This window comes from Tachysurus fulvidraco, chromosome 8, assembly GCF_022655615.1.
Source record: "Tachysurus fulvidraco isolate hzauxx_2018 chromosome 8, HZAU_PFXX_2.0, whole genome shotgun sequence".
Lineage (NCBI taxonomy): Eukaryota > Metazoa > Chordata > Actinopteri > Siluriformes > Bagridae > Tachysurus > Tachysurus fulvidraco.
The window spans coordinates 24,571,592-24,597,743 of NC_062525.1; the positions used below are offsets into that span (position 1 = coordinate 24,571,592).

General features: G+C 44.1%; 1 protein-coding gene across 9 annotated transcripts in view; it reads left to right on the forward strand.

Moving 5' to 3' along the window:
- plce1 (phospholipase C, epsilon 1) overlaps nucleotides 1-26,152 on the forward strand; it is a 78,768-nt gene that overhangs the window by 49,053 nt on the left and 3,563 nt on the right. For 6 of the 9 annotated variants that reach the window (XM_047817089.1, XM_047817094.1, XM_047817095.1 and 3 more), the window contains 27 exons: nucleotides 4,784-4,929; nucleotides 5,051-5,309; nucleotides 6,114-6,289; nucleotides 7,930-8,569; nucleotides 9,099-9,269; nucleotides 9,353-9,470; nucleotides 10,411-10,579; nucleotides 10,760-10,882; nucleotides 10,985-11,121; nucleotides 11,308-11,546; nucleotides 12,438-12,499; nucleotides 12,652-12,817; nucleotides 15,210-15,317; nucleotides 15,404-15,520; nucleotides 15,614-15,772; nucleotides 16,980-17,109; nucleotides 17,304-17,345; nucleotides 17,971-18,080; nucleotides 18,171-18,288; nucleotides 19,298-19,429; nucleotides 20,038-20,331; nucleotides 20,458-20,621; nucleotides 22,603-22,864; nucleotides 22,945-23,063; nucleotides 23,811-23,939; nucleotides 24,516-24,707; nucleotides 25,967-26,128. In XM_047817089.1, the coding sequence (XP_047673045.1) occupies nucleotides 4,784-4,929; nucleotides 5,051-5,309; nucleotides 6,114-6,289; nucleotides 7,930-8,569; nucleotides 9,099-9,269; nucleotides 9,353-9,470; nucleotides 10,411-10,579; nucleotides 10,760-10,882; nucleotides 10,985-11,121; nucleotides 11,308-11,546; nucleotides 12,438-12,499; nucleotides 12,652-12,817; nucleotides 15,210-15,317; nucleotides 15,404-15,520; nucleotides 15,614-15,772; nucleotides 16,980-17,109; nucleotides 17,304-17,345; nucleotides 17,971-18,080; nucleotides 18,171-18,288; nucleotides 19,298-19,429; nucleotides 20,038-20,331; nucleotides 20,458-20,621; nucleotides 22,603-22,864; nucleotides 22,945-23,063; nucleotides 23,811-23,939; nucleotides 24,516-24,707; nucleotides 25,967-26,128 (4,644 nt within the window). The remainder of the gene's footprint in view (nucleotides 1-4,783; nucleotides 4,930-5,050; nucleotides 5,310-6,113; nucleotides 6,290-7,929; nucleotides 8,570-9,098; nucleotides 9,270-9,352; nucleotides 9,471-10,410; nucleotides 10,580-10,759; nucleotides 10,883-10,984; nucleotides 11,122-11,307; nucleotides 11,547-12,437; nucleotides 12,500-12,651; nucleotides 12,818-15,209; nucleotides 15,318-15,403; nucleotides 15,521-15,613; nucleotides 15,773-16,979; nucleotides 17,110-17,303; nucleotides 17,346-17,970; nucleotides 18,081-18,170; nucleotides 18,289-19,297; nucleotides 19,430-20,037; nucleotides 20,332-20,457; nucleotides 20,622-22,602; nucleotides 22,865-22,944; nucleotides 23,064-23,810; nucleotides 23,940-24,515; nucleotides 24,708-25,966; nucleotides 26,129-26,152) is intronic. The other 3 variants (XM_047817090.1, XM_047817091.1, XM_027163221.2) reach the window with 3 other exon arrangements.

The following is a 26,152-nucleotide window of genomic DNA, read 5'->3' on the forward strand; positions in this document are numbered from 1 at the left end:
GGACAGAACAGTTAAAAAAATCAATCCTTGGAAGGATCAATCAGGTCAATCCTTGGAAGATGTTCCTCCTATAATCCAATAGATAAATGGTCCAATATTGGATTTGAGATCATCATACTTTGTGAGAAGTATCTTTAATACTAGCTTCATAATACTCAGAGCTCATTTCATGTCCTGCTCAAGTTCACTTCGTTATTTCCACGTTCTGGCTTAGGGGCTTTTCAGATGTTTGTTTTTAAATCAACTAAATGATTGAATGTTGAATGTTTGGGGGGTTTATTGGGAATTTATTATTAGGGGGGTTGATGGTTTGAATCCTGTGTGTGGAGTTTTTGTTCTTCCTGTAGTTCAAGGTTTTAATCCAGGTACTCTGGTTTCCTCCGTAGTCCAATGGCATGCATTGTAGGCTGACTTGCATCTCTAAATCGTCTGTATCGTGTGTGTTATTGTGTCTGGTGATGCATTGGCACAATGTCTAAGGTGGGTTGTTCCCAGACTTGGATAGGTTCCTTGTGATCCTGTGTAGAAAGGAGATGGATTGGAAATGATCCCCATTAAAAGGGGGTTTGATTGATTGATTGGTTTGTTTGATTGTTTGACCGAAAGATTTACAGGGTATATGTCAGAGACTAGAGGATTTCATCAGGACCAGGATCCTACGGGTAAACCCGACGGTGCTGGCGGCGTTTCTGCTTCATTTTTTTTTAAAGCGTTTCTGGAAGTACAGATTTGAGAATTGCTCATTTCCGCTGCCAGACCTTGGTATAAAACTTTGAAATGTTTGAAATCCGTCATTAACCAACGTTTCCACCGTAGGAGGCTTTGAATCCCAATTCTCCATCTAGTATAAACATCACCGCTCTGAGTACGAGCTAATATCCGATATCAATCCTCGCGGTAACCGAGTGTGCCATGCGCAGATTCCCGTGACAGCACGACTTCCTCTTCTTAACACATTTTGCTTCCTGTGTAGTCTCCCAAATCAACAGAGTACTAAATTACGACCGTAATCTTTTAATCTCGCGCATAGATTCTGCAACCCTGTGGCGACAACTACAGAGTGAATCCTTGGAGTATTTGTTTAGTCTGAACCGCTCGTATAACGGCTCGTTAGCTAGCTTGGTTTGGATTAAGGAAATTTGATTTGACTTAATGGACTGTCACTGAGGAAATGTTTTTTTGGGGTTTTTTTTTTGGCCAACACCTTTAATACGATGTTGGCCAAAAACCCCCCCCCAAAAAAACACTTTTGAACTGGACAAGCAAGAAATCGTGTTTAAATTTATGTTTAAATCGTGCGGCTGGGGTATCAGCTGGGGTTCGTCGGAATTAAGCAGAAACAGAAGGGGGAAAAAAAATCGTTTTCCTTTCCACATCATTGGTGCTGGGATTACAAACTCGAGCAGCAAACCACAGATCTTTAAACCTGCTTGTTGTTGTTTTTAATCATTAATATCAATCCTGACGAGCTCGAGGTTCCAGAATGATCCGTGCGCATCGCACCCGATTTAGTAAAAGAAATGAAACAATGAAGCATGAAGTGTTGGATTTATTGTTTTGTTTAAATCCAGGCGACAGAATCCGTGTCTGTTTTTTATATCGGATATCGGATACAGCGCGTCGAGAATTCCAAAGCAACTTGGGTAAGAGAAACCAAACTGTCCTTTTTTTTTCTGCAAAACTGTGGTTCTCGATGATTCTGTAGGAGCTCATAGATTTTTTTTTTTGTGCAGGACAGCCCTTCTGGTTTTAGTCCTAATGAGTTAAATATGGAAGGTTCTTCGTCAGGAGGTCTGGTTCTGTGAAGAGGAATTGCACAAAAGGTTCTTTGTATCAGGAAAAAGGTTGTTTAGGTTATAAAAATGTTCTTATATACCCCTTTTCCACCGGAAAGAACCGGGTGCTGGTTCAGAGCTAGCGCTGGTGCTGGTTCAAAGTGAACCTTCTAAGAACCGGTTTGCCTTTCCATCGGCATCACAGAGCCCAGACTGCCGTCACTGTATACATGTCACGTGTCCCAGCGACGTTAGCACAGCAGCGACAAACACAACATCACCAATGGTGGATGTTGCTTTACTGTTAATGCTCATGGCTTTGTGAACCTACGTTCAAACGCGGCGAATAAAACATGTACGTGCAGCTCCGTGTAATCTGTATAAACGGAGGTTGTAATCGATACACAGTACATCACATTTATTTTATCACTAACACAGAAAAAAGTTTAGCCTTAGCATGTAGCGACCTACTATCATGTGTGCTGATAATGTATCATATCGCGGGAAAGTAAAACTGTATTAAACATTAGTATACTTAAGGTACATTATCAAATGCGCTAACAGTAGCCCCGCCCAAAGCCCCGCCCACAGCCCCTAACGCCAGCGGTTCTTAAGTCTAACCCAGCAACGTTTTGGTGCTACTTAAGAACCACTTTTCCTGGTTCAGAGCCGGTGCTTTGGCGGTCGAAACAGAAAGAACTGGTTCTAAATTAAGCTCCGAACCAGCACGCAAACTGCCTCGGTGGGAAAGGGGCATTAGATATGGTTCCTCAAGATTTGAATCCTCAAGAGACTGTTCCTCAAAAGATGGCTCCTCAACCACAGACACGAGATGGTCTCTGCACCACACACATCACCAGCCTCGCCGTGAAGCAGTGGCACTGATCACGTAACATGCATATGTCTCGTCCTCAAGCCCTGAACCCTGGCGTCCTCTCCACCCTGCCGGCTACGCTAGCTGGAATCCTGAGCCTGTCATGGAGGTTTCATGATTCTCCGGCGTAATTGACGGGATGATCAGTGGAATGTGCTTAAAGTGATACGAGCCCGGCCAGTCCAGGTCCTCCCGCGTTAAACATCCCCATCACAAGGCATCTATGGAACTGTTTGTGTAACCATGGAGCGTTTGAAGCTAAAGCAGACGAATATTTCTTTTTGGAGCATATAAAATATTTATGGGGATGACATGTTTTTGGTTTTGTGACCCTTTTTGTCTGTTGAACAGAAGAGATACTGTACCTAAACGTTTCGACGGATTGCATGGAACTTTCTGGAAAACATAGCGACAAAACATCGTAAACCCACCGAACGTTTGTAAGAGCATCCGGTCCTCGCCGGCATCTTCACGGAATGTCGTGAAACGCAACAGCAGACGTTTGTTCATCTTAAAACTTTACCTTCTCTCACCCCAAAACCTACTCTGTGTCAGAAAGAAAGACAAGTTGTCCGTCCTTCAGCTCTATATATTTTTAACCGCGGCTTGCAGAACACCGAATCGCTAAACGAATGGCTCTAATTTCCACCCTGGTTTCCTCAGTGCCATTTAATGGAGGGGGCTAATATTTCAGCTTCAGTAGGGGAAAAAATAAGTGATGATCCAGTTCTTTAAATGTCATTGTCATTATCTCAAATGAAGGTACAGGGAACATTCACACTTAGAAACGGAGATGAGATTTCATTAGTCGTTCTGCTCTATGAAAGGAAAATGGTCTGTTTTGTTTTGTTCAGCACTGAACGCCCTGGTCGTGTCTGACTCCACAGAGGTGGTAATTATGAAGCTCATATGAAAGTAGACACTCAGGAGTTTTATTAGTATTTCTGTTTTTCCCTAGATGACTAGGGGCAATACTTTGATTGGAAAGCGTTGGTGATCTCAAACCCATTTCTGCTCTCTATGAATGCCCCAAGGGTTTGTTCATAGGAATCTAAAATGGGAAAGTGTCACCAATCCCTAAAATGGGAAAGTGTCACCAATCCCTAAAATTCTGAGGTAAAATCGTCTCGCACCGAAAGCCGACAGCGTCCTGACTAAGTCTTATATCAGACTTACGTAGGGTTGCAATGGGGCGGAAAGTTTCCCGTAAATTTTCGGTAAATTTCCACGGGAACTTAATCTGGGGAATTTTGGAAATATTCCGAATTGGAAACTTTACTGGAATTTATGGAAATTTACAAGAATTTATGGGAATTATTTGGAAATATAGGGAAATTTATATAAACTATATCATATACAAACATAAATAAATTTTGTTTGGTCATAACACTCCTAATTTACTGCTTATTAAGCGTTAGTAAGGTAGTTATTATGTTTAGGTATTGGGTACCATTAAGATTGTAGAATAAGGCAATACAGAATGAGACATTAATATGTGCTTAATAAGCACTAATAAATAGCCAATATTCTATTAATATTCATGTTAATAAACAACTAGTTAAATGACCCTAAAATAAAGTGTTACTGTGCATGTTATGGAAGAATACAAGTACCTGCAGGGGGTTTGGCCTCAATGGCCTTCCAGTAAGCAGTGTGCTGTGTGCAAGTGACCGAGGAACGCAGGGTACAGATTTTACTTAAACTGCATTAAATCTTGTTGTTTTTAACAAAATTATGCTGCAAAATTTTTTAAAACTACATTTAAGTTCATTGTTATAGACAACTCTGCATTTAAAAAAAAAAAAATATTCCCATTTCATTTCCATATATTCCTGTTAGTTCCCATATATTCCTGTTAGTTCCCATATATTCCTGTTAGTTCCCATATATTCCCGTTAATTCCCATATATTCCCGTTAATTCCCGTATATTCCCGTTAATTCCCGTATATTCCCGTTAATTCCCATATATTCCCGTTAATTCCCATATATTCATGTTAATTCCCTTATATTCCCATTAATTCCCATATATTCCCGTTAATTCCTAGACTTATAGACCTAGAAATCATTCATTTGTTTATACAGAAGTTTATACAGAAATGTCCCATAAGTGTTAAGTGTGTCTTTGGTTTGTAGGTCAGTTCGTGGGTGACCTGGCTAATCCTGACTGCTGGTTCAATGGAGGAGAAGAGAGAAGTCTTTTCACACCTTGTTCACATAGCCAAATGCTGCTGGAATATGGGCAACTACAACGCAGTCATGGAGTTCTTGGCAGGTCTTAGGTACGGCTAAAAGAACGACAGCCAGACATTCTTTTCTATTAATGTTACGGCTTGCTTAGAAGACTGAGGCACACTCCTGGTCTCGATGAAATACGAAGTTGAGCAGTTTGTTGTCTCCTAGATCTCGCAAAGTTTTAAAGATGTGGCAGTTCATGGACCAAACAGACATCGAGACCATGCGAGGCCTGAAGGATGCCATGGCCCAGCACGAGTCGTCGTCGGAATACAAGAAGGTAGTAAATCGAGCCCTGAACATCCCCGGCTGTAAAGTTGTGCCCTTTTGTGGAGTGTTCCTTAAGGAGCTTAGCGAGGCTCTGGATGGAGCGGCGAGCTTGATTGGGCTGCGTCCTTCTTTCGACTCGCAAGAGGACTCGATCGAGGTAAGGGCTGTAACGATTAATGAGGGATCAAGAAAATTTTATCTCTGCATGAAATGAATGCTAGAACAGACCATAATCGTTATAAAACTTTGCTTAATGTAGATATGGCTTGACTGCGGTTGAGAGATGATGAATTTTTCTTTTACACCACCTTCATAAAAGCCAGCTTAAAAGCCTTTGCAAATTGATTTAGCTTTAAAACACACACTCGGTCATCGTAATGGAAGTCTAATCATCCTTTAGCATGATCAGTGGGGGCTCGGTGATAGGGGAGGCCAAGGAAGGCAGTGGTGGAGACTGATAGGGCTTCCAGGGTTGTGGGTTTTTAAGTGGTTTTAGAGCAAATAGTCCGAATTAAATCTAATCAATCTCTACAAATAAAGTGTGAGTGCAGACAGTGTGTCTGTGAGCGACAGAAAGATATCTGTTGCCAGATATATCGCAAGAATAATGCCCCAAGAAAATTGTCTCCCTTTTCCAATGGACATGTTTTTTTTGGCTAGTTAAAAATTTTATGTGGTTTTTGAGATGTAGTTAATATGGAAAATTTACATGGTTGTACCTGATATTGTCTTAAGACGTTTGTTATTGCTATTTTAAGATTCATATTCGTATTAAAGACCTGCCTGTACTCTGAATATTCACCAGATATTAGCAGCAAACGGACGTCAAACGTTATAGACACGATTCACGTCATCCTGCCTCACAAAAATCGTTTGACCGATCGATGTTAGATCATTGAAACTTTTCCACAACGAACTCCATACATTGTCCTTTTTTTTTTTCACTCCTCCGCATCGCCAGTTTGTGTCCGATTACGACGGGCAACAGCATTTCGTGCAGAGAGCCGGAGCTGACGGGCTGCACAGCTCCGAGAAGGAGGTCACCGTCAGCAACATCCTGCAAACCATCCGCAGCTGCAATCGCAGCCTGGAGGCCGACGAGCCAGAGGACGCCTTCAGAGACAGGAGCAAGAACCAGTGAGTGTCTGCTTTATTGCTCTTGGTTCGAAAGCCCGTGGCTGTGTAACAGATTAAACATAGGTACTTCCCAGTAAACTGTGGCACCAAAAAAGGACATTTGTTTAGATTCAGACTGTCCATTCGCACCACGTGTTTTGTGCGTTCGCTTAGTCCTTCCTAGATGCTTGACATTTACCGGTGCTAACCTTGAACTGATAGAAGACACGATTTTATCAATTTATAGATACTTTTCATTCAACTGACACAAAAATAAGACAATTTTTTTTTCATGCTGTCCAAAATAACAAGTATAAAACTCTTTCCTGGGTTTCAAGAATTGGATTTCAGACAAGTGTATTATTCTCCTGGAGAGAAAGAAACCCCCATGGTTTGGTCTGTGTTTGTCCTCAGGGCTGCTGCTCACGTGGCTATGGGAGGAAGGAGTGCACCCTGGTTATTAATGTGGTGTCAGAATGGGGCTCTGGCTGGATTTTGTCATTCCTTGTGTTTGTTGCCTCGTTCCTGATGTTTTGAAGTCTCAGGAGAGAGTCTTAATCTTCAGGTGTTGTCTTTTGCTCATTGTAAACCGTGCTCGATGTCTTCTGGCGGTTCTTTCTAAAGAACACTTTATCCTCAGTCACAGATAAAAAGAAATGTTCAACGTTTACCGTCTTTCTACTTTGGGGATGAAAAGCGAGATCCATTTACAGAGGATTTTGAACCGTTGTTTATTTCTCTCTCTCTTTTTTCTTTTACTCTTTTTTTTTGTGGCATCGCTCCTGTCCGTAAGGAGAGCATCTGAGTCAGGCCGTGTCGTGTAAGTCGTTGCATTTGTGAGTGCTTAAATATTGCGGTGCTTTTTTTCGCATGTTACGCTGCTAATCTTTGTTGTGGTGAAATCGCACACTCAGTGATTTGGGAGCATCTTAATCAGTCAATCAGCAAGTCAAAACACTGATCCGGGAGTCCGCCATTTTAGGGCTGTCTTTTTTCTCTCACTGAAATATTTACTCCTTAAATTACACGATGCACTGCAAAAAGCAGGGAGTTCACCATCAGTGCTCACTATGTTCACTGACTGGAAATGATGTCATTACATTCCAAAGTTTTTCAGCTTGCATCTGCATATGTAATTAGCTTGTTATTGCTGTCGAGGCTCTTAAAGGATCGCTTAACTTTATTGTTTTTGAATATTACATGCTGTATAAATGTTGGTTTAAATTATTTAAAATAAAAAAATCCACTAGCTAGCCTACATCCTGCTTGAAGATCTGTTACATGTGTGATAAAGAAATTTATGTGAGCTATAAAATCGGATTATTCAATATGATTAGGTTTTTACAGTGATTCAAAAGATTGGAGTCCTTACAGCTGGCTGAACTAGTGCACACATTATACTGATTCACCACAGAGGGAGCTAGAGAGCTGATTGAGATGCACCCCAGATAATACCCAGATTTCCTTTGGAGCAGTAAACAGCATCTTGAAGTGTTCACATAACCATGACGTGATTTTTTTAACCAAGCCTTCTGATTCTTGCAACCGATAATTTTAAATAAGCCGTTGCTGTCGTACATCAGTGCACCGATCCAAATCGTGATGCGATCAAGAAGTGAGAACAGTTAGAAATATATCTACTTCTTTATCCTTCCACGTAGGTTTCTAGTCGGGGACCTTTCTGATTCCGAAGGTGATTTGTCCGAGCAGCCACGAGATCTGGACCTACAGAGCCCGGAGGAACCGGAAGGCGCTTTCAGTCATGGCACGGAGGTGGTGCCCTGGTATGTGCTCTCGCTATCGTCCGACATGCATCGCTTCCTGCTGCAGGGTGCCACCGTCATTCACTACGAGCAGGAGAGCCACCTGACAGCCCGCTGCCTGCTGCGCCTTCAGCCCGACAACTGCACCCTGACGTGGATCAAACCCCCGAGCAGCCGGAGCAGGGGAACGGTACCTGATTCTCTTCTTCAGGGACAGGCGGTTGTGTGTGGTCTCACTGAAGGAGTCCTCGACTTGAGTGCCGTCAAAGCTGTGTTTATGGGTCACCCGGGGATCGATATCAACGTCGTGCGCCTGCAGCACAAACTGTGCGGTCTGAGTCCTGAGGAGAACGGAGTCACTCTGCTCTATGGCCTGCACACTACCGACAACAGGCTGCTGCACTTCGTGGCACCCCGGCACACGGCGTCCGTGCTGTACGAAGGTTTGCGGGAGCTGATTAGTGCCATCAGGAAGATGAAGAGGTTCCCGGACCAGAGGTTGCAGTGGCTACGTAGACAGTATGTCAGCCTCTACCAGGTACATTTACGCTACCAACAGGCCAGATAGGGTCGAGCAGACAGCAGCTTTTTGGATTTATTCGAATGCTTACTAGCCGCGTTAAAAATGTGGTAACATGAACCATTCTATACACTAACTGTCACTAAATGTCTTTCCTTCGAGAAATTTCTGACTGGTGACTATAAATTTGGACCAGTTCAATATTGCAAAATTTAAATGAATTCCTTATGAGCAAGCCTGAGGCACCAGTGGCAAAGAAAAACTGTCGTTGACTATAAACCATTGTAGAAAGGACAGAATTTACATTAGTTCCTGTCCCCCGTCACCCATATGAGGATGAGTATCTTCTCAAGGTTTCTTCCTTGTATCTTAGGGACTTTTTTCTCACCACCACCGCCTCAGGCTTGTTCCTTAGGGATAGATGTTGGAGATAAGCAGTAACTTAATTTTAAACTTTACTATTTTTATGATGCTTCTATGCTTCTGTGAAGCTGCTTTGAGATAATGTGAATTGTTAAAATGGTGATTTTCTAAAATCTCCTTTTAGGAGGATGGTAAATTTGAAGGACCGACTCTGGCTCAGGCCATTGAGCTGTTCGGGGGTCGGCGCTGGAACATGGGCTCAGCCAGCAGAAGCACGGAAAAGACTAGCGCTCAGAAGAACAGCCCACTGGGCATCAGCTCCAATGCCAAGAAGAAGAAAAAAGCCCTCGTGAGGGTAAGTAGTGGTAAAAGTGACTGCTAGGTGTTTCCGTAACTGTTCGAGTTGGCCTTCATCTTTTATTACTGCGGTGTGCTCAGGGGGACAGCGGGGATGCAACTGATGACGAGATGATCTCACGCAAGACAAAAAGCTGTAAGGAAGCGCTGAGCAGGAGATCTTCAGATCCGTTAGACAGCGTGGAGCAAGAGGAGAACGGTAAGGAAAACCTGGATTTTATCACCTTTACTGTTTACCAGTGAAGTTGTCTGGTAAAACTTGCCTAATGATGGTGCTGTGGGCAAAAAAAAAAATCTGCCTGTGACTTCTCGCATCTATTTAAGAACACGTTTAAACATCATTAAGAAAAGGCAGGAAATCTATTCGATGTAGATCATCACGCAGGTACAGGATTCATTTTCCCACCAAACGTCAGAATGAAGAAAAATAAAATGTGATCTCCGTGATTTTCACCCTGGTTGTTAATGGCAGATAGGCTGAGTAGAACTTCAGGGATTTTCACTCACAACAGTCGTGGAAGTCGGGGGACGTCGTGGCCTAATGGTTAGAAAGTTTGACTCCTAACCCTAAGGTTGTGGGTTCGAGTCTCGAGCCAGCAATACCACGACTGAGGTGCCCTCGAGCAAGGCACCGAACCCCCCCAACTGCTCCTCGGGCGCCGCAGCATAAATGGCTGCCCACTGCTCACTTTGGATGGGTTAAATGCAGAGAACGAATTCTGAGTATGGGTCACAGTACTTAGCCGTACGTCACGTCAAAGTCACTAAAAGAGTTTACGCAGATTGATTGATGAGAGAGGTCAGAGGAATGACCTGATGGTTACTTGCATCACTACGCTTTACATCCATAGTGAGCAGAAAAGCATCTCAGAACATACAACAATGTGGAGACTCGGGGTGAATGAGCTACAAACATCAGAAAGCTAACAGGAAGCTGAGACCACAGTGGATTGTTAAAGCTTTGCAGACTTTGGATTTTATTGATTACATGTTAAATGAACGATTACATAAAAACAGTCAATAGAAGTTTGCTGTTCGATGACTAGGATGTTGATGTCAGTGGAGTTTTTAATGTTGTTTGGTTGAAATAATGAGAGAAATTTTATATTAGAATGTGTTGGTCTGGTCCTCATCTGTAGATGATTCCAGCCCCTTTGGAACCCCTGGATCCTCCTTCTCAAGTAGAACCCAGTCCCCAGGAACTTCCTCCTTCTCTTCCCCGTCCTGCTCGTCTTTAGTGAACAGCTCCACCCCTGTCCGGCCGCACTCGTCTCCCGTCCTTCCCTGCACCTCCAAAGGCCAGCCCGGGTAAGTCCACTCGCATTACTCGACACACTGGATGAGTGGTTAGGGTTAGAAGTCAACGAATGGTTGGCAAACGAACTATTTGTTTTTATAATGAACCACGTCTTAAACGGATAATAAGAAAACCTGATAAGGGATTAAATAAGGGCTCACATGCTAACTGTTTGAGCTTCCTGTCCTCAGGGCATGGAGTAGCAGAAGTTGGCATGGCCGTGGAAAAGGCTGCTTCCGTGGCTTCCAAAACCTCATGATCTCAGACAGCATCATGAGCTTTGTCGAGTTCGTGGAGCTCTTCAAGTCATTCAGGTGGTGCATCTTTTTCTGTTGTGTGAGAACATGATCTGAGTGTTCCGCATGTTCTGAGCTGTTCAGTTATTCAATCTTCCTGCGTATGTGTCTGGTTTGCAGTATCCGAAGTCGGAAGGATATAAAGGACCTGTTTGATACCTACGCTGTTCCCTGCACCCGCTCCGGCCCGGATTCCGTGCCTCTCTACACCACGCTGAGAATCGACGACAAAATCACAGGGCTTCAGCCTGACCTAGGTTTGTGCTGATCTAGAATATTTTTTTAATGTGATAACTTTAGAGGTTTCTATTTCGAATCTCAAGTCTCAGAGAGTTTTGCCTCACCGCTACCTCAGTCTCTTGCTCATTAGTGAACAAGAGCAAGAGTCAGAGATGGTTCTTCAGTGCATAGAGATCTGTTAAGGGCTTTCACTCTTCCTTTAGACCTGCTGACCCGTAACGGCTCGGACCTCGGCCTGTTCATCCGCACCCGCCAGCAGATGTCCGAGAACCAGAAGCAGATTTCTGACGCCATTGCCGCCGCCAGCATCGTGACCAATGGCACGGGTGTGGAGCACTCGTCACTGGGAGTGCTGGGCCTTGCCATCCCACAGCTCAATGACTTCCTGGTCAACTGCCAGCATGAACACCTGACCTATGATGAGATCCTTACCATCATTCAGGTGAGCACTAGTATCGAGGTCCTAAAATTCTTTACTGCCTTGGGTATATTGGTAAAAATGAGGTTTGTTAGTTTGAAGGTTTTGAATAAACACACATTCGCACAAAGTTCTGAGCTTTCTCTGTGCCGGATAAAGTACTTATGCCCCTTTCCCACCGAGGTAGTTTGAGTGCAGGTTCGGAGCCTAATTTAGAACCAGTTCTTTCTGTTTCGACCGCCAAAGCACCGGCTCCGAACCAGGAAAAGTGGTTCTTAAGTAGCACCAAAACGTTGCTGGTCTAGACTTAAGATTCGCTTGCGTCAGGAGCTGTGTGCGGGGCTACTGTTAGCATATTTGATAATGTACCTTAAGTATACTAATGTTTAATACACTTTTACTTTACCGCGATATGATACATTATCACCACACATGATATTAGGTAGCTACATGCTAAGGCTAAATTTTTTTTCTGTGTTAACGCTAAAATAACGTTACGTACTTTATTGATTACAACCTCCATTTACAGATTACACGGAGCCGCACGTACACGTTTTATTCGCCGCGTTTGGATGCTAATGTAGGTTCGCAAAGCCATGAGCATTAACAGTAAAGCAACATCCGTCATTTTTGTTGTGTTTGTGTTTGCCGCTGCTGCGGTAACGTCGCTGGGACACGTGACACGTATACAGTGACGTCACACTCGGCACTGTGATGCTCTCTAGCTGGTGGAAAGGCAAACCGGTTCTTAGAAGGTTCGCCAGTGGAACCAACTCTGAACCAGCACCAGCGCTAGCTCTGAACCAGCACTCGGTTCTTTCCGGTGGAAAAGAGGCACTAGAGACTAATCACTAGGGAACACCAAACTGCACGCTGATGTAATCACCCATGTCATTTCTTTCCATTTAACTGTAGAAATTTGAGCCTTCCTCGAGCATGCGCCAGATGGGCTGGATGTCCTTCGAGGGCTTCGCCAGGTTTGTGGCTCCTTCTTCTGACTCACAGATGATTTACATTCTCATACCAGAACCGAAATAACCAACGGTTGAAACGTTGCAGAAACCAAACATCATTAATAACCTTAAAGAAACCAAAGCGGAGTAAAAGCGGTGACATGTCATTTCTTAAGGTTCCTCATGGACAAGGACAACTTCGCCTCCAGAAACGAAGAGTCTCAAGTGAACTCGGATGAGCTGCAGTACCCGCTTTCGTACTACTACATCGAATCGTCGCACAACACCTACCTCACCGGCCACCAGCTGAAAGGAGAGTCGTCGGTGGAGCTATACAGTCAGGTAAGAGTCAGAAATGGACGATTACAAACCTCGAGACAAGACGTCTTAAGACATGACACCATATGTGAAACATGATAAAGCTTTCTGGTAACTTGTAGAGCATTGAACAAAGTGTGTCAACAACCATATTATAGCACACTGTGGCAACATCATGTAAAGAAATGTGAAATACACTGTAAGGCCAAAAGTATGTACACCCCTGACCATGGGTCTTCTATCTTCTTGTATTGAATGTCTCTTTTATGCTATAGGATTAGTTTTCCTAACTCTAACCTGTTCCAGCATGACAGTTCCCCTGTGAGTAAAGCACAGAGCTAAGTGAAGACATGGTTTGCCAAGGCTGTAGTAATAATAATAATAATAATAACCTTTATTTTCTATAGCGCCTTTAAAAGAACATCTCAAAGCGCTTTACAAAAGCAAAATAAAAACAAGAAAAATACTGTACAGACATAATATAAGGATTGAAATTAAAACAACAAGATAGACTATAAAATAAGCACTATGTAAAATTACAAATTAGTCAAATTAAAAGCTACCCCAAAAAAATGAGTTTTAAGTTGAGATTTAAAAGTACCAAGAGATGTCGCTTGCCTTATCTCAGTTAGTAAAGAATTCCAAAGTTTTGTAGCTAGTGAAGAGAAGGCCCGATCTCCCATCGATTTTAAACGAGTTAAAGGTACAGTTAAAAGACCAGTTTCAGAAGAACGAAGGTCGCGAGATGGAATATATGGAATTAAAAGCTCAGTCAGATATTGAGGAGCCAACCCATGTAAGACCTTGTAGGTGAGCATCAGAATCTTAAAATCAACCCTAAACCTAATGGGGAGCCAATGCAAGGACTCCAGAATGGGAGTAATGTGATCTTTTAGCTTAGTTCTAGTGAGTATCCTAGCCGCTGAATTTTGCACTACCTGTAATTTGTTTAGGGTAGCTTTAGACCTCCCAGCCAACATGGCATTGCAATAATCAATATGGGAAGTGGAAGTGGAAGAACTCAACTGAACACCTTTTGGGATGAACTGGAACACAGACTAAACCCCTGACCTTCTTACTCTTACAACACTGATCTTACCAATGCTCTTGTAGCTTAATGAACATCAGCCTTTTTTTTTATTTTTTATAATTATTCCCACATATACATTACAGCACAGTGGAATTCTTTTCTTCACATTCCCCAACTGAGGAGGTTGCCCCTGGAGCAGGGAGGGTTGAGGGCCTTGCTCAAGGGCCCAGCCAAGGGCAGCTGGGCCTTAAACCCCTATCCTCCGATCAACAACCCAGAGCCTTAACCAGTTGAGCAACCGCTGCCCCTAAAATATCAAAAATACCAAATATAAAATACCAAAAAGTTACGCTCCAACTTCAAGTGGAAATCCTTCACAGAACAAGGAGCAAAGAGTGAACTTTAGACCATATGTCATGTTATAGCTGTCCTTGCAGTTCATGTGAAATCACGCTGAACAATTGCTGCCATTTGAGAACCAGACAAGGCATAGCAATGTTATTGTGTCTGGGTTTAATTAATAACCATTAGGAAGGGTTTTTTATTTTTTTATTTTTATCGGCTTGCTTGTTCGGCATAAATATAAATTTCATTTTCGATTAATTTTATCAATTTATATTCGGAATATTTATTCGATTTGAATTGGCTTGTTATTTTTAGAACCTTTCGCTGATGGAAAACAATTTGTCCAGCACAGCACATATACAGGTTAGGAAGTACATCACACTGGAGCAGAGAGGGTTAAGGGCCTTGCTTAAGGGCCAAACAGTGGTATCTTAGCGGCTTAACCTGAACCCCTTACCTTCTGATCAGTAACCCTGCCCTAATTTATAGGTTCCCAAAAAATAATTTTGATCATGCTGGGTTGTGGCGGGACACGGTGGCTTAGTGGTTAGCACGTTCGCCTCACACCTCCAGGGTTGGAGGTTCGATTCCCACCTCTGCCTTGTGTGTGTGTGGAGTTTGCATGTTCTCCCCGTGCCTCGGGGGTTTCCTCCGGGTACTTCGGTTTCCTCCCCCGGTCCAAAGACATGCATGGTAGGTTGATTGGCATGTCTTGAAAATTGTCCGTAGTGTGTGAATGTGTGTGTGTGTGAATTAGAGTGTGCGTGTGCCCTGTGATGGGTTGGCACTCCATCCAGGGTGTATCCTGCCTCGATGCCCGATGACGCCTGAGATAGGCACAGGCTCCCCGTGACCCGAGAAGTTCGGATAAGCGGTAGATAATGAATGAATGAATGAATGAATGAATGCTGCATTGTGATTTCAGTCACTGCAAAAATAAGAAATAAAAAAATTGGCATTAAATGCACTTGGTATGGAACAGTACTTAATCTATATTAATTGTTTTTCTATATAATAGAAAGTATTTATTATACTTTGCAGGTGCTGTTGCAGGGATGCAGGAGCGTCGAGCTCGACTGCTGGGACGGTGATGACGGCATGCCAGTTATTTACCACGGGCACACGCTAACCACCAAAATCCCCTTCAAGGTATGTTTGTAGAGAGATTCCCATGCTTCTGGTTCTCGTAGCTCTCAGTATCTTTTTTTTTTTCCTGATTGTTTTTGATCCTAAAGGATGTAGTGGAAGCCATCAACCGGTCTGCTTTCGTGAACTCCGAGATGCCGGTGATCCTGTCCATCGAAAACCACTGCTCTCTGCCCCAGCAGCGCAAAATGGCCGAGATCTTCAAGGTGCGTCGAGTCGTCGTGTTTAATCCCCGAAACGTTTTTTAACTGATTGTAAAATTCACGTTGTGACGTCATGCTCTCGTATGTGTCTTGGAGGTGGTGTTCGGAGACAAGCTGGTAACCAAGTTTCTGTGTGAGAGCGATTTCTCTGATGACCCACTGCTCCCCTCACCATGGCAGCTAAGGGGCAAGATCTTACTCAAGAACAAGAAACTGAAGGCACATCAGGCCCCTGTGGATATTCTGAAGCAGAAGGTGGAGAGAGATGTACACTGTTTAAATTCTGATGGTAGTTACTGAGAATGAGCGAGAGACGTAACTTTATTAATCCCCTGTAAAGGAAGTCAGAGGACCAACAATGAAAACCAAGAATGTAAAGAAACAGGATAGAATTAAAATACGAAAAATGAGAAAAACAATCAAATAAATCAGTATGTATGTACATTTGATGTTTACACACGTATGTGTGTGTATATGTACGTGTGTGTGTGTGTGTGTGTGTGTGTGTAAATTTGTGTCTGTTTATGTATAGGTGCTTGTATGTGTGTGTGTGTGTATATGAGTGTGTGTGTGTGTATATGTGAATGTGTGTATGTATAAGTGTGTATATGTAAATGTGCGTGTATAAGTGTGTGTGTATGTTAGTGTGTATGTATGTGTGTGTATATGTGAATGTGTTTGTGTATAAGTGTGTGTGTGTGTGTGTGTGTGTGTGTATGTGAATGTGTTTGTGTATAAGTGTGTGTATATACGTTTGTGTATAAGTGTGTGTATGTGAATGTGTTTGTGTATAAGTGTGTGTGTATATGTGAATGTGTTTGTGTATAAGTGTGTGTATGTGAATGTGTTTGTGTATAAGTGTGTGTGTATGTGAATGTGTTTGTGTATAAGTGTGTGTGTATGTGAATTTGTTTGTGTATAAGTGAGTGTGTGTGTATGTGAATGTGTTTGTGTATAAGTGTGTGTGTGTGTGTGTGTGTGTGTGTGTGTGTGTGTATGTGAATGTGTTTGTGTATAAGTGTGTGTATATACGTTTGTGTATAAGTGTGTGAATGTGTTTGTGTATAAGTGTTTGTGTATAAGTGTGTGTATATGTGAATGTGTGTGTGAATATGTGTATGTATGTGATTTTTTTATTTATTTTTTTACTCTGTACTGAAGATTTTGTGTTATAAGTGTTTATACTGATGCTTCTTCCTAAGCTCGCTTTGCCGTCTTCCTGTAAAGATCAGCGGGTTTAAACAATGGCGCAGTAAATGCATTCAATCTGAAAAATGTCCATCTTTACAGACCTCCTGCAATTTAAAGCTCTTTATTTAATTCTCATTAATTGTGTAGCGGGTTCGAGAACGTGTTGTACCGGATCGTTCCGGAGTACGAACGAGCCGCTGAGGATAGATGAGCGCAATAAGGACAAACTATTACATTTTCAATGACTTTCATTTTCTCTTCATTTGTTCAGGCTCTTCAGCTTGCACACATGCAAGCGCAGGCCAATAACTGCGCGGTTGCTGCTGGTTCTCTTGGCAACAACGAAGAGGAAGAAGAGGAGGAAGACGAGTACGATTATGACTACGAGTCCCTGTCTGATGGTAGGTTTGGTTCTCGCAGATTTAATCAGCAGGGTAGGTTCTGACAGGATGTGTGAGGTCTTTCTTTTTCCCGCCCTTTCCGTATGTGACATCTTTATACCGAAGCATGTGGATTTACTCATCTTAACCGTCTTTCTTCCTGCCTTCCTTTTGTCTCCCTTGCCCTTTTTCTTTTCATCTCTCCCCTCTTGTAGCTGATGTCCTCAATGCTTCCACTGCCTCTTATAGCCAGGAAGGTAAAACGTGTGTGCGTGTGTGTGTGTGTGTGTGTGCGCGCATGTGTGTGTGCATCTTGCTTTGGCCCTGATTTGCACAGGTGAAGGAATACGCAGTAGGAAGCAGGACCGATTATAAACAAGCGCATTGCTGTGGATTTTTGCTTAAAATGCTAAAGCAGTGTTGTGATTATGCTCAAACTGCTGGTGTGGTGTGTAAGCATCACTGCCCCTCACCCACTCACCCCATCCCCGTCCCCGTCTCCTTTCTCTTTCCCTCTGTCCAAACTCTTTTGAAAGCGATGTGACCTTGCTAGCGGCACTGGCTCATCTGAGAATAAAAACAAAGCCATCTGGTTTCTCAGGCCCTGCCGTGCTCCTTTCTCTGAAAAAGAGACGAGGGATTCTTTCCTTTCACGTTGCCTGTTCCCATCCGCCACACAGCATAGAACGTTTGAGCGAAGGTTTTTTTTTGTTCGCTTCTTTTTTTTTGTTCTGTATCCGCCTCACCGGCGTCGTTATCGCTTTGAACTGAAATGTGAAGGAAAATCTATCTGTGCTTACGCTTTGTGTGTTTGTGTGATCACCTGTGTGACGCGTAAACAACACAATCATGCCACATGATTTCTCGCACGCTTATGCACAGATAACATCTTGGATGACAAACCGGAGGGGAAATCGTCGACCGAAAAGCTGCAGTACGAGTCCAACGATGAGATGCCAAAGAGGATAAAGAAAGCAGGGAGTAAAGGAAAGGTAGGCTTGAGCTTCTGTCTTTCTACTGTAGCGTTGTGGTCTGGAAAGGATACCGTACAATCTTTATTCTTTACTCTGCTTCTTGTGCAGATGTTTGACATGGAGCTGGGGGAGGAGTTTTACCTGCCGCAGAACGAGAAGGAGAGCAGGCAGATTGCTCAGGAGCTCTCGGACCTCGTCATCTACTGCCAAGCGATCAAATTCCCAGGTAACCCTGGGGTCTAATTAGTCATCGTGTGAACATAACACTCTCTCAACTCAGTCCCTCAAGGATCTCATGATTTGTGGTCAGAGAAATGATCTAAACCATCGATTTCTCCACCCATACTTTCTCGAATATTTCATATAATTTGGGAACTTTAGAACACTGTGATAAAATAAACTACACCAAGCAAGATAATAGCTCGTGGTATCTCATGGCTTTGATTCAATAACTCATGAGAGAGGTTTGTTTCAGACTGTGCTGCTAAGTAACTGTGGTAATTTGGCAGGCACTTATTTCCAGGGATTTCAGAACAGCGTAACAGAGATTGCGTCATCGGGTAGGCGTGGCCTATTTGATAATCTAACCCTAACCATGACCATAACTGTAGTTTTTGGTTGTTTATTCGTTTTTCTAAAATAAATCTGCCTGTACGACTGTTTTGTCCTTCGTTGTATGCTCTTTTTTTTTTTTTTTTGGAAAGAGGGCGTTTTCCCAAGACCTCCGGAAACACGCCCACTTTTACCTCGTGGTAACGAAACCCCTGGAATTTCGTGGATGCCGTGGTAATTTCTGTATGTCTGCATTCAGTCAGTCAAATCAGACTAACTGTGAAACTTTCTGTGAACACAGACAGATGAACACACGAGTTGCTAACGTTCTCTGATGTTCTGTGGCTTTCTGCTGTAACGGTCTAACAACGACAAACAGACGACGGCCCGTGTATCCTTATATTTCAAATGTGACCCCTTTCACGGTTATTTCTATGTGTATAGGATGTTATATCGAAGGCTGTGCATTAGCTATACAGTGAGCATGATAAGACATTAGAGTCTCCCATGGCGTTAAATTAGAATCAGGTGCTCAACTTGAATGGAAATATCATCAGTCCCCTGAGCACAGGCTAAACAAACAATCAGCTCCAATCTGGTGGGAGCCTGAGGAGACCACTGCCCTCCAGGCCAAACCCTAACGCTCCTGTGTGTGTCTCTGTTTGTGTGTGTGTGGGAACTAGGCCTCTCCACCCTCTCCCCTTCGGGCTCTAGCAGAGGAAAGGAGCGCAAAAGCCGAAAATCCATCTTTGGCAACGCCCCAGTCCGTGGGAGCCCTGGCGAGCCGGTGACGCTGGTGCGCGGCTCAGGGAAAGGTACTGCAGCACTGTGCATGGCTCACACAGGAAACAGAACACCCACTTAGAGCCCCCTGGGAAACGTTCGCTTAACTTTTCCACCCCTTCAAAAGTCCCCCAAAAGCACATTATAAAAAAAGTCCTCTCTCACAGCATGCCGCCAGGAAGTGGCTCTTGGCCACCCTTGTGTAAATGCGCAGATAGGAATTTAGTTTCACTTGACCAGAATTCAGACCATTTATGCGCTCAACAGAATAGAATGCAGTAGCTGTCCTCTTGACAAGCGTAGTGCCCACTCGGCCAAATCCGGTACATGATTTATATCTTGTAAGATATGTTAGTGTTCAGCTGAAGTTTATACTGTACATATTACCTTAAACCGTGGTACAGATGACAAGGTACTGTAGGAATGTTGAGAGATTTTATGGGAATTGGAGTAAATTCTTTCCCTGATGTTTTCTCTCCTGCCCCTTTTGGGGATAATGCTAGACCCTGAGCAGATGAAATGTTTGTCATTTTCATCAGAACTATATAGACCTCAGGAAGGGTTTTCTTAGACCTCCACACGTTCCTCCGATCTGTCTTTGTAATCATCATGACCTTTGCTGCATCCTGTTTCCTCGCAGCTGGTATGGATGGCACGAGGGCGAGCTGGGAGGAGCAGGCGATGCCGGCGACGGGTACAACACCTTCCCTGAGCGCCATCATCCGCACGCCTAAGTGCTACCACATCTCATCAGTGAACGAGAATGCCGCCAAGCGTTTGTGTCGTCGTTACTCTGCCAGGTTGATCGGGCACACGGAGCGCCAGCTGTTGCGCACCTACCCTGCTGCCACACGCATCGACTCCGCCAACCCCAACCCGCTCTGCTTCTGGCTGCACGGCATCCAACTTGTCGCCCTCAACTACCAGACCGACGGTGAGCGTCCAGCAGATCTATCGAACACTTGTTTTCTTGATCAGTGACAGTTGAGCCTGAATAATTTGTTGTTTTTTTTTGTTGGTTCAATTTGTAAAGAGACATTTTTTTATTGTGAACATGCAGATTTGCCCATGCAGCTGAACACTGCTCTGTTTGAGGTGAATGGTCACTGTGGCTTTGTCCTGAAGCCTCCTGTGTTATGGAATCGTACCTGCAACCTGTACCAGCAGTTCAGCCCACTGGATCGAGACCTGGAGCACATGAGCCCTACTTCATACACGATTACTGTAAGAACACACACACACACACACACACACACACACACACACACACACACACACACACACACACACAGCTTTAATGGAAGCTATACTTACTGTCTGGCCCATAAATATTTGGACATCGACAGTTATTATCTGAGTTATTAGTGTCTGAGTTATTCGAGTCTCGGCCGGACATCACTGAGGTGCCCTTGAGCAAGGCACCGAAAACCTCCAACTGCTCCCCGGGCGCCGCGGCATAAATGGCTGCCCACTGCTCTGGGTGTGTGTTCACGGTGTGTGTGTGTGTGTGTGCACTTTGGATGGGTTAAAGGCAGAGAACACATTCTGAGTCTGGGTCAGCGTACTTAGCCGTACGTCACTTTGTCACTTTCTCTTTCACTAATTTGAGATCTTGAGTTGATTTCGAGTGGAGCATTTGCATTTGGAATCCGTTTATGTTTACTCGATATGAGAGCTCTCAAAAAGCCGTCACCGCCAATGAAGCGTCAGGAAAAAAAACATCAGCTGTGGCTAAAAATCAACTATTTTTTACATTTATAAGAAAAAAGAATGAACCGAATGACCTGGGAAAACCCACACAAAACAACTGTGGTAGGTTCACCCAAGCATTCTTATCCTGATGAAGAAAGGCTCCTTCACAACAAAGGTGTTTCAAAAACACCTTCTAGCAGCTAGGTGTATCTAGTCAATAGAAGACTTTACCATATAGAGTTTACCATAAGATTTAAACCAATGGGGAAGCCTCAAAAAAGGGGAAGACCAGATTAGAGAAAAAGGCTGTACAAAGCAGAACTATATGGAGAATGGAAGGAATCGCTTATGATCTGATCAGCCAAATGCTTCGGTGGTGATCGCACAGAGCTCCGGAGTACAGATGGAGGACGATCAGAAGCATATTTCTAAAGCAACATAAACTTTTTTATGAGGCAAAGTAGTGGAATATTTTACACTGGCCAAGTCAATCACCTGAGATGAATCCAACTGAGCTGCAAAGTGCTCCAGGAACTGAAAAGAGCTGGATGAAAGGCCTGGCAGAGCATCACCAGACACGGAACCCGGCGTACTCGACCGGATTGAAACCTCTAGGAATTTGGAGAGCAAGTCAAGTTTTGTTGCCATGTTACTCAAAAAAAAAGAAGGGGGTGGGTTGGGGGGTACGGTTTAGTGGTTAGCACGTTCGCCTCACACCTCCAGGGTCGGGGGTTCGATTCCCGCCTCTGCCTTGTATGTGTGTGTGGAGTTTGCATGTTCTCCCTGTGCCTCGGGGGATTCCTCCGGGTACTCCGGTTTCCTCCCCCGGTCCAAAGACATGCATGGTAGGTTGATTGGCATCTCTGGAAAATTGTCCATAGTGTGTGAGTGTGTGTGAGTGAATGAGAGTGTGTGTGTGCCCTGTGATGGGTTGGCACTCCGTCCAGGGTGTATCCTGCCTCGATGCCCCGATAACGCCTGAGATAGACACAGGCGACCCCCGTGACCCGAGAAGTTCGGATAAGAGGTAGAAAATGAACGAATGACTCTTAAAGATCTGACTGTTCACATCATTTTTGTCCATCAATACTATTAAGATAAGTTTTCTACATCGGCCTGGGCTCGCAGCATTACGGATGGAAGTGTAACATGTCCACAATATGGTCTGCAGGAAACTTTCCGGAGTCGTAGTTCTGCTGGAAATGCAATCGTATTTATTCAGGGGTTGGTTTAGCTATCACTTACGCTAATGGCACCTCTGTTGGACTGGCTTATTTGGTATTGTGGACAGAAAATTGTCTCTCAGCAGTGAGGAATACGGAGGGAATTTGCTGTGCCGTGCCAAATGCAGGGCTTCGTTTATTGTGTAAACACTTCACACAAAGTACTGAAGTTTATAACTGCTTTGTGTTATTCCTGAGGCACATAAGGGCATTATTTAAATGTCTGTTTATTTTACCTCCCTGTCACCCCAAGGAGTGTTAATAACTTGCTGTCTATCCATGTGTACCAGGTGGTATCTGGGCAGAACGTTTGCCCGGGGAACAGCAGTGGCAGCCCGTGTGTGGAAGTAGAAATACTTGGTTTGCCGGCTGACGCCTGCCATTTCCGCACCAAACCCATTCACCGCAACACGCTCAACCCCATGTGGAGCGAGAGCTTCACCTTCCAGGTGCACTTTGAAGACATGACATTCCTACGCCTGGCTGTAGTGGAAAACAACAGCTCGCAAGTCACGGCACAGAGGATCCTACCCCTGAAAGCACTCAAACCCGGTCCGAAACATTATCATTGCTAGCAGGACATATTTTCGTATCATAGTTGCAATATGTTGCTCATGTTTGTTTTCAATCAGGCTACAGACACCTGCAGATGAGGAATCAGCACAATGAGGCACTAGAGGTCTCCTCCCTCTTCCTGTTCAGCCGCAGGTCCGAGGAAAGTCCTGATGGAGCGGTGCGATCGGCTGCCGCGGTAAGACTCCGTCGCGAGAGCTACATTTCATCCAAAATATCAAATTGTAGATGACTTTTTCTCAGCGGCCATCGGGTAATAAAAAATCATTAATAATTCCTTTACTGTGTGTAATTGTTTATGTACATGTCACCAGTTCAAGTTGTAGTTACGTAAAGGTCAAGACAGTGCGTCGACGCAGGATCCGTTTTACGAGCAAAAATTCCTGAAATGTTTTTCATTCATCTGGTGTGTTAGTGGCGTTCGTACTCGCAGTCTAGCCGAAGTCAGAGCCATGGAACGTGGAACAGGGCAGTGTGTTTGGTGACGTATGTTGGGAATCGTTTAAAAACTTAAGAATGCTACATCCCCAAATCGCTGATATTCCAGGTCTGAATGTAAGCAGGAGATCGTAAAAGTTCGACATGGCGTGTGCTGCAGTCCTGGCACTCTGTTCCCGTGTCGCTGATCTCTGGGAAGTGGTACAACAAATTGTTAAGGCTCTGGGTTGTTGATCGGGGTTTATGCCCCAGCACTGCCAAGCTGCCACTTTTGGGCCCTTAAGCAAGGCCCTTAACCCTTACTGCACCAGGGGCACTGTATCATGACGGACCCTGTGCTCTGACTTCGACCTCTAAAGATGGGATATGCGAAGAAAGAATCTCACTGTGCTGTAACGTAGACGTGACTAAATAAAGGATTCTAAATCACTGATCAGCAGATCTGATTCTGCGTGGCGTTGGATGATGAGTGGTGTTGTTTTCTCAGTTGTTTAGCTCGGAGGAGAGGCGAGCGACGCAGCAGCACAAGGTGACGGTGCACGGAGCTCCGGGTCCCGAACCTTTCACTGTAATCAGAGTGAAGGAACACACCACTGTGAAACAGTTACTTCACATGGTGAGTCTCACACATACACCGATAGATAGATGGATGGATGGATGGATGGATGCGCTCTCCATTTCTTCATCTCTTCATCTTTTCTAACACTGTTCCTGTTTGTGGATGGAGGACCATAGATACACGGATTGCTGCCTACTATAAAGGTTCGGTGGGAAGACCGACTTTTTTCTCTGTCTGTCTGTCTATCTATCTATCTATCTTTCTGTCTGTATATCTTAATCGTGTTACCAATGTTAATCGTCACCAAGTTGTTTCTGGTCTTGTTGTACATACTGTAGAATATCCTGCGTGCGTTACGACCTCCACATCCACATCTGGGATTTCTCACATTGTAGCATCGAGAAACGCCTTTTAATTTGTTTACATTACAAGTAAAAGACATCAACAGACAAGAAGGAAATGTGCGGTGTGTGTTGTCAGTGTTTGTACAGTTGGTTTATATTAGCTGTTGCGTTTTTGATGACACGATCACGCACGGTCTGTGCTACGATAGACGAGCCGTGTTCAGCCCACGGCGTTTTCCCACACGTCCTCCATTCCTATAAACACTCTCCGTCGTCTTGCCTTAACCAGCTGGTCCCTGATGCCGCCGCTGACTACTTCCTGACTGAGGAGAAGATACCGCTGTCGAAGGAAAAGTGTGACACAAAGAAGGTTCTTCAGCAGCGCCCTCTAGCGTCCGACGAGAAGGTTCTCAGAGTTCTGCACAGCTGGCAGCCCGAGGACGGCTGCGTGGGCCGAATATGCCTTAAAGCCAAGGAGGAGGTAAAAACAAACATGTTTATTCAGCACAATTAGAATGCTCGATTTTTAGCCATCGTAAGCGAGCGCACATGACTTTTATGACAGAGAACTACAGGAAGCTGAGACTCCACTACAGACTCTACTACAGCTCTGGTTTTAACCTCCTCTTTACTTCAGCTTCCTACCTTCGAAGAGCCCTTAAGTACTTAGGAAAAGACAGGTGTTTAGATGCTGTTTACAGTTTATTTCACCACAGAGTATTTGGATTGGGATTATGACATGACCTCCAAACTAGAGGTCTTCTCGGGTCTAAAGAAATGTACGTTGCGTAACTCTACACTAAAGTAACCGCTATTGAGTGGATTCAAAATTGATTGACAGGTCTGTTTCAATGAAAATTAGCTTACCGCCAGTCGCACGCCGCCAGCCACATGTCTTGGCAAACAGAAGAGAGGTCGGAAAAGGACTTGAGTCGATACACACACACGAGATACAGTAGTTCGGGTCTTCTCGGGTCCGTTCGACCGGATGCCGCTATTATTATACCCGACCCGTGTCAGAGGCACACGTGAAACTTTTAGACCCGAACCTGCTCGGGTCTCGGGTCGGACCTCGGGTTTTTCGGATCTATGTGGACCCGTGAAGACCTCTATTCCAAACTGAACAATGACTTTCTCAATAGAATGTTATTGTTTTTGGGGTAGATTTTCAGCATTAGCAAAAAATGGATAATCTCCTCATAGTCACTCCTGATTAAGCTCATTTTGTCCTCCATGTATGTGATTAGATGTGAGATGACTCTGCAGTTTTAAACATGCTGAGGGGAAATAATTTTTTTAAATCCTAAAAAAAAAATTGTTTATTTGTAATCAGCACTTTCTCTTGCTCCCCCTGCTGGAGAGTCACTGAATTGCACCCTTTTCCTGATGTGACTAAAGGAGTCTTTCACTCCGGTGGTTGGAACAGGGGAAGCGCAGTACTGAACCCGAGACCACCTAAAGAAGGTTTCGTGAGATCGGTTTCAGTTGATTTGAGATTCCTGCGAACGTGAAAATGTCCAACTCCTACTCAGGTCCTCACTTGTTCAGGACGTGGAGTAACCTGCACACGTGTTTTAGCCGACGATATCATAGGTTTCCATGAGACACATGTAGCATGAGTGGGTGACAGGGGAACGTTGTAGGACACAAAAGCAGTGAAGTGCCTTTATATAATAAACAAACTCTAGAATCGGCACCAGAACAGTCGCTCACTGAGTCGTCCCTGTACCGTATTGACAGAATTTGAAGGAGAAGAAGGCAGTGATGGAGAGATTGGAGGAAGAAAACAGCGGAGGAGAAGACGACGTGTTCTTTGTCCAGGTTCATGACGTTTCTCCAGAGCAGCCACGTACAGTTATCAAAGCTCCACGCTACAGCACTGCACAGGACATCATCCAGCAGGTCAGAACCATGTGCAGCATTAAT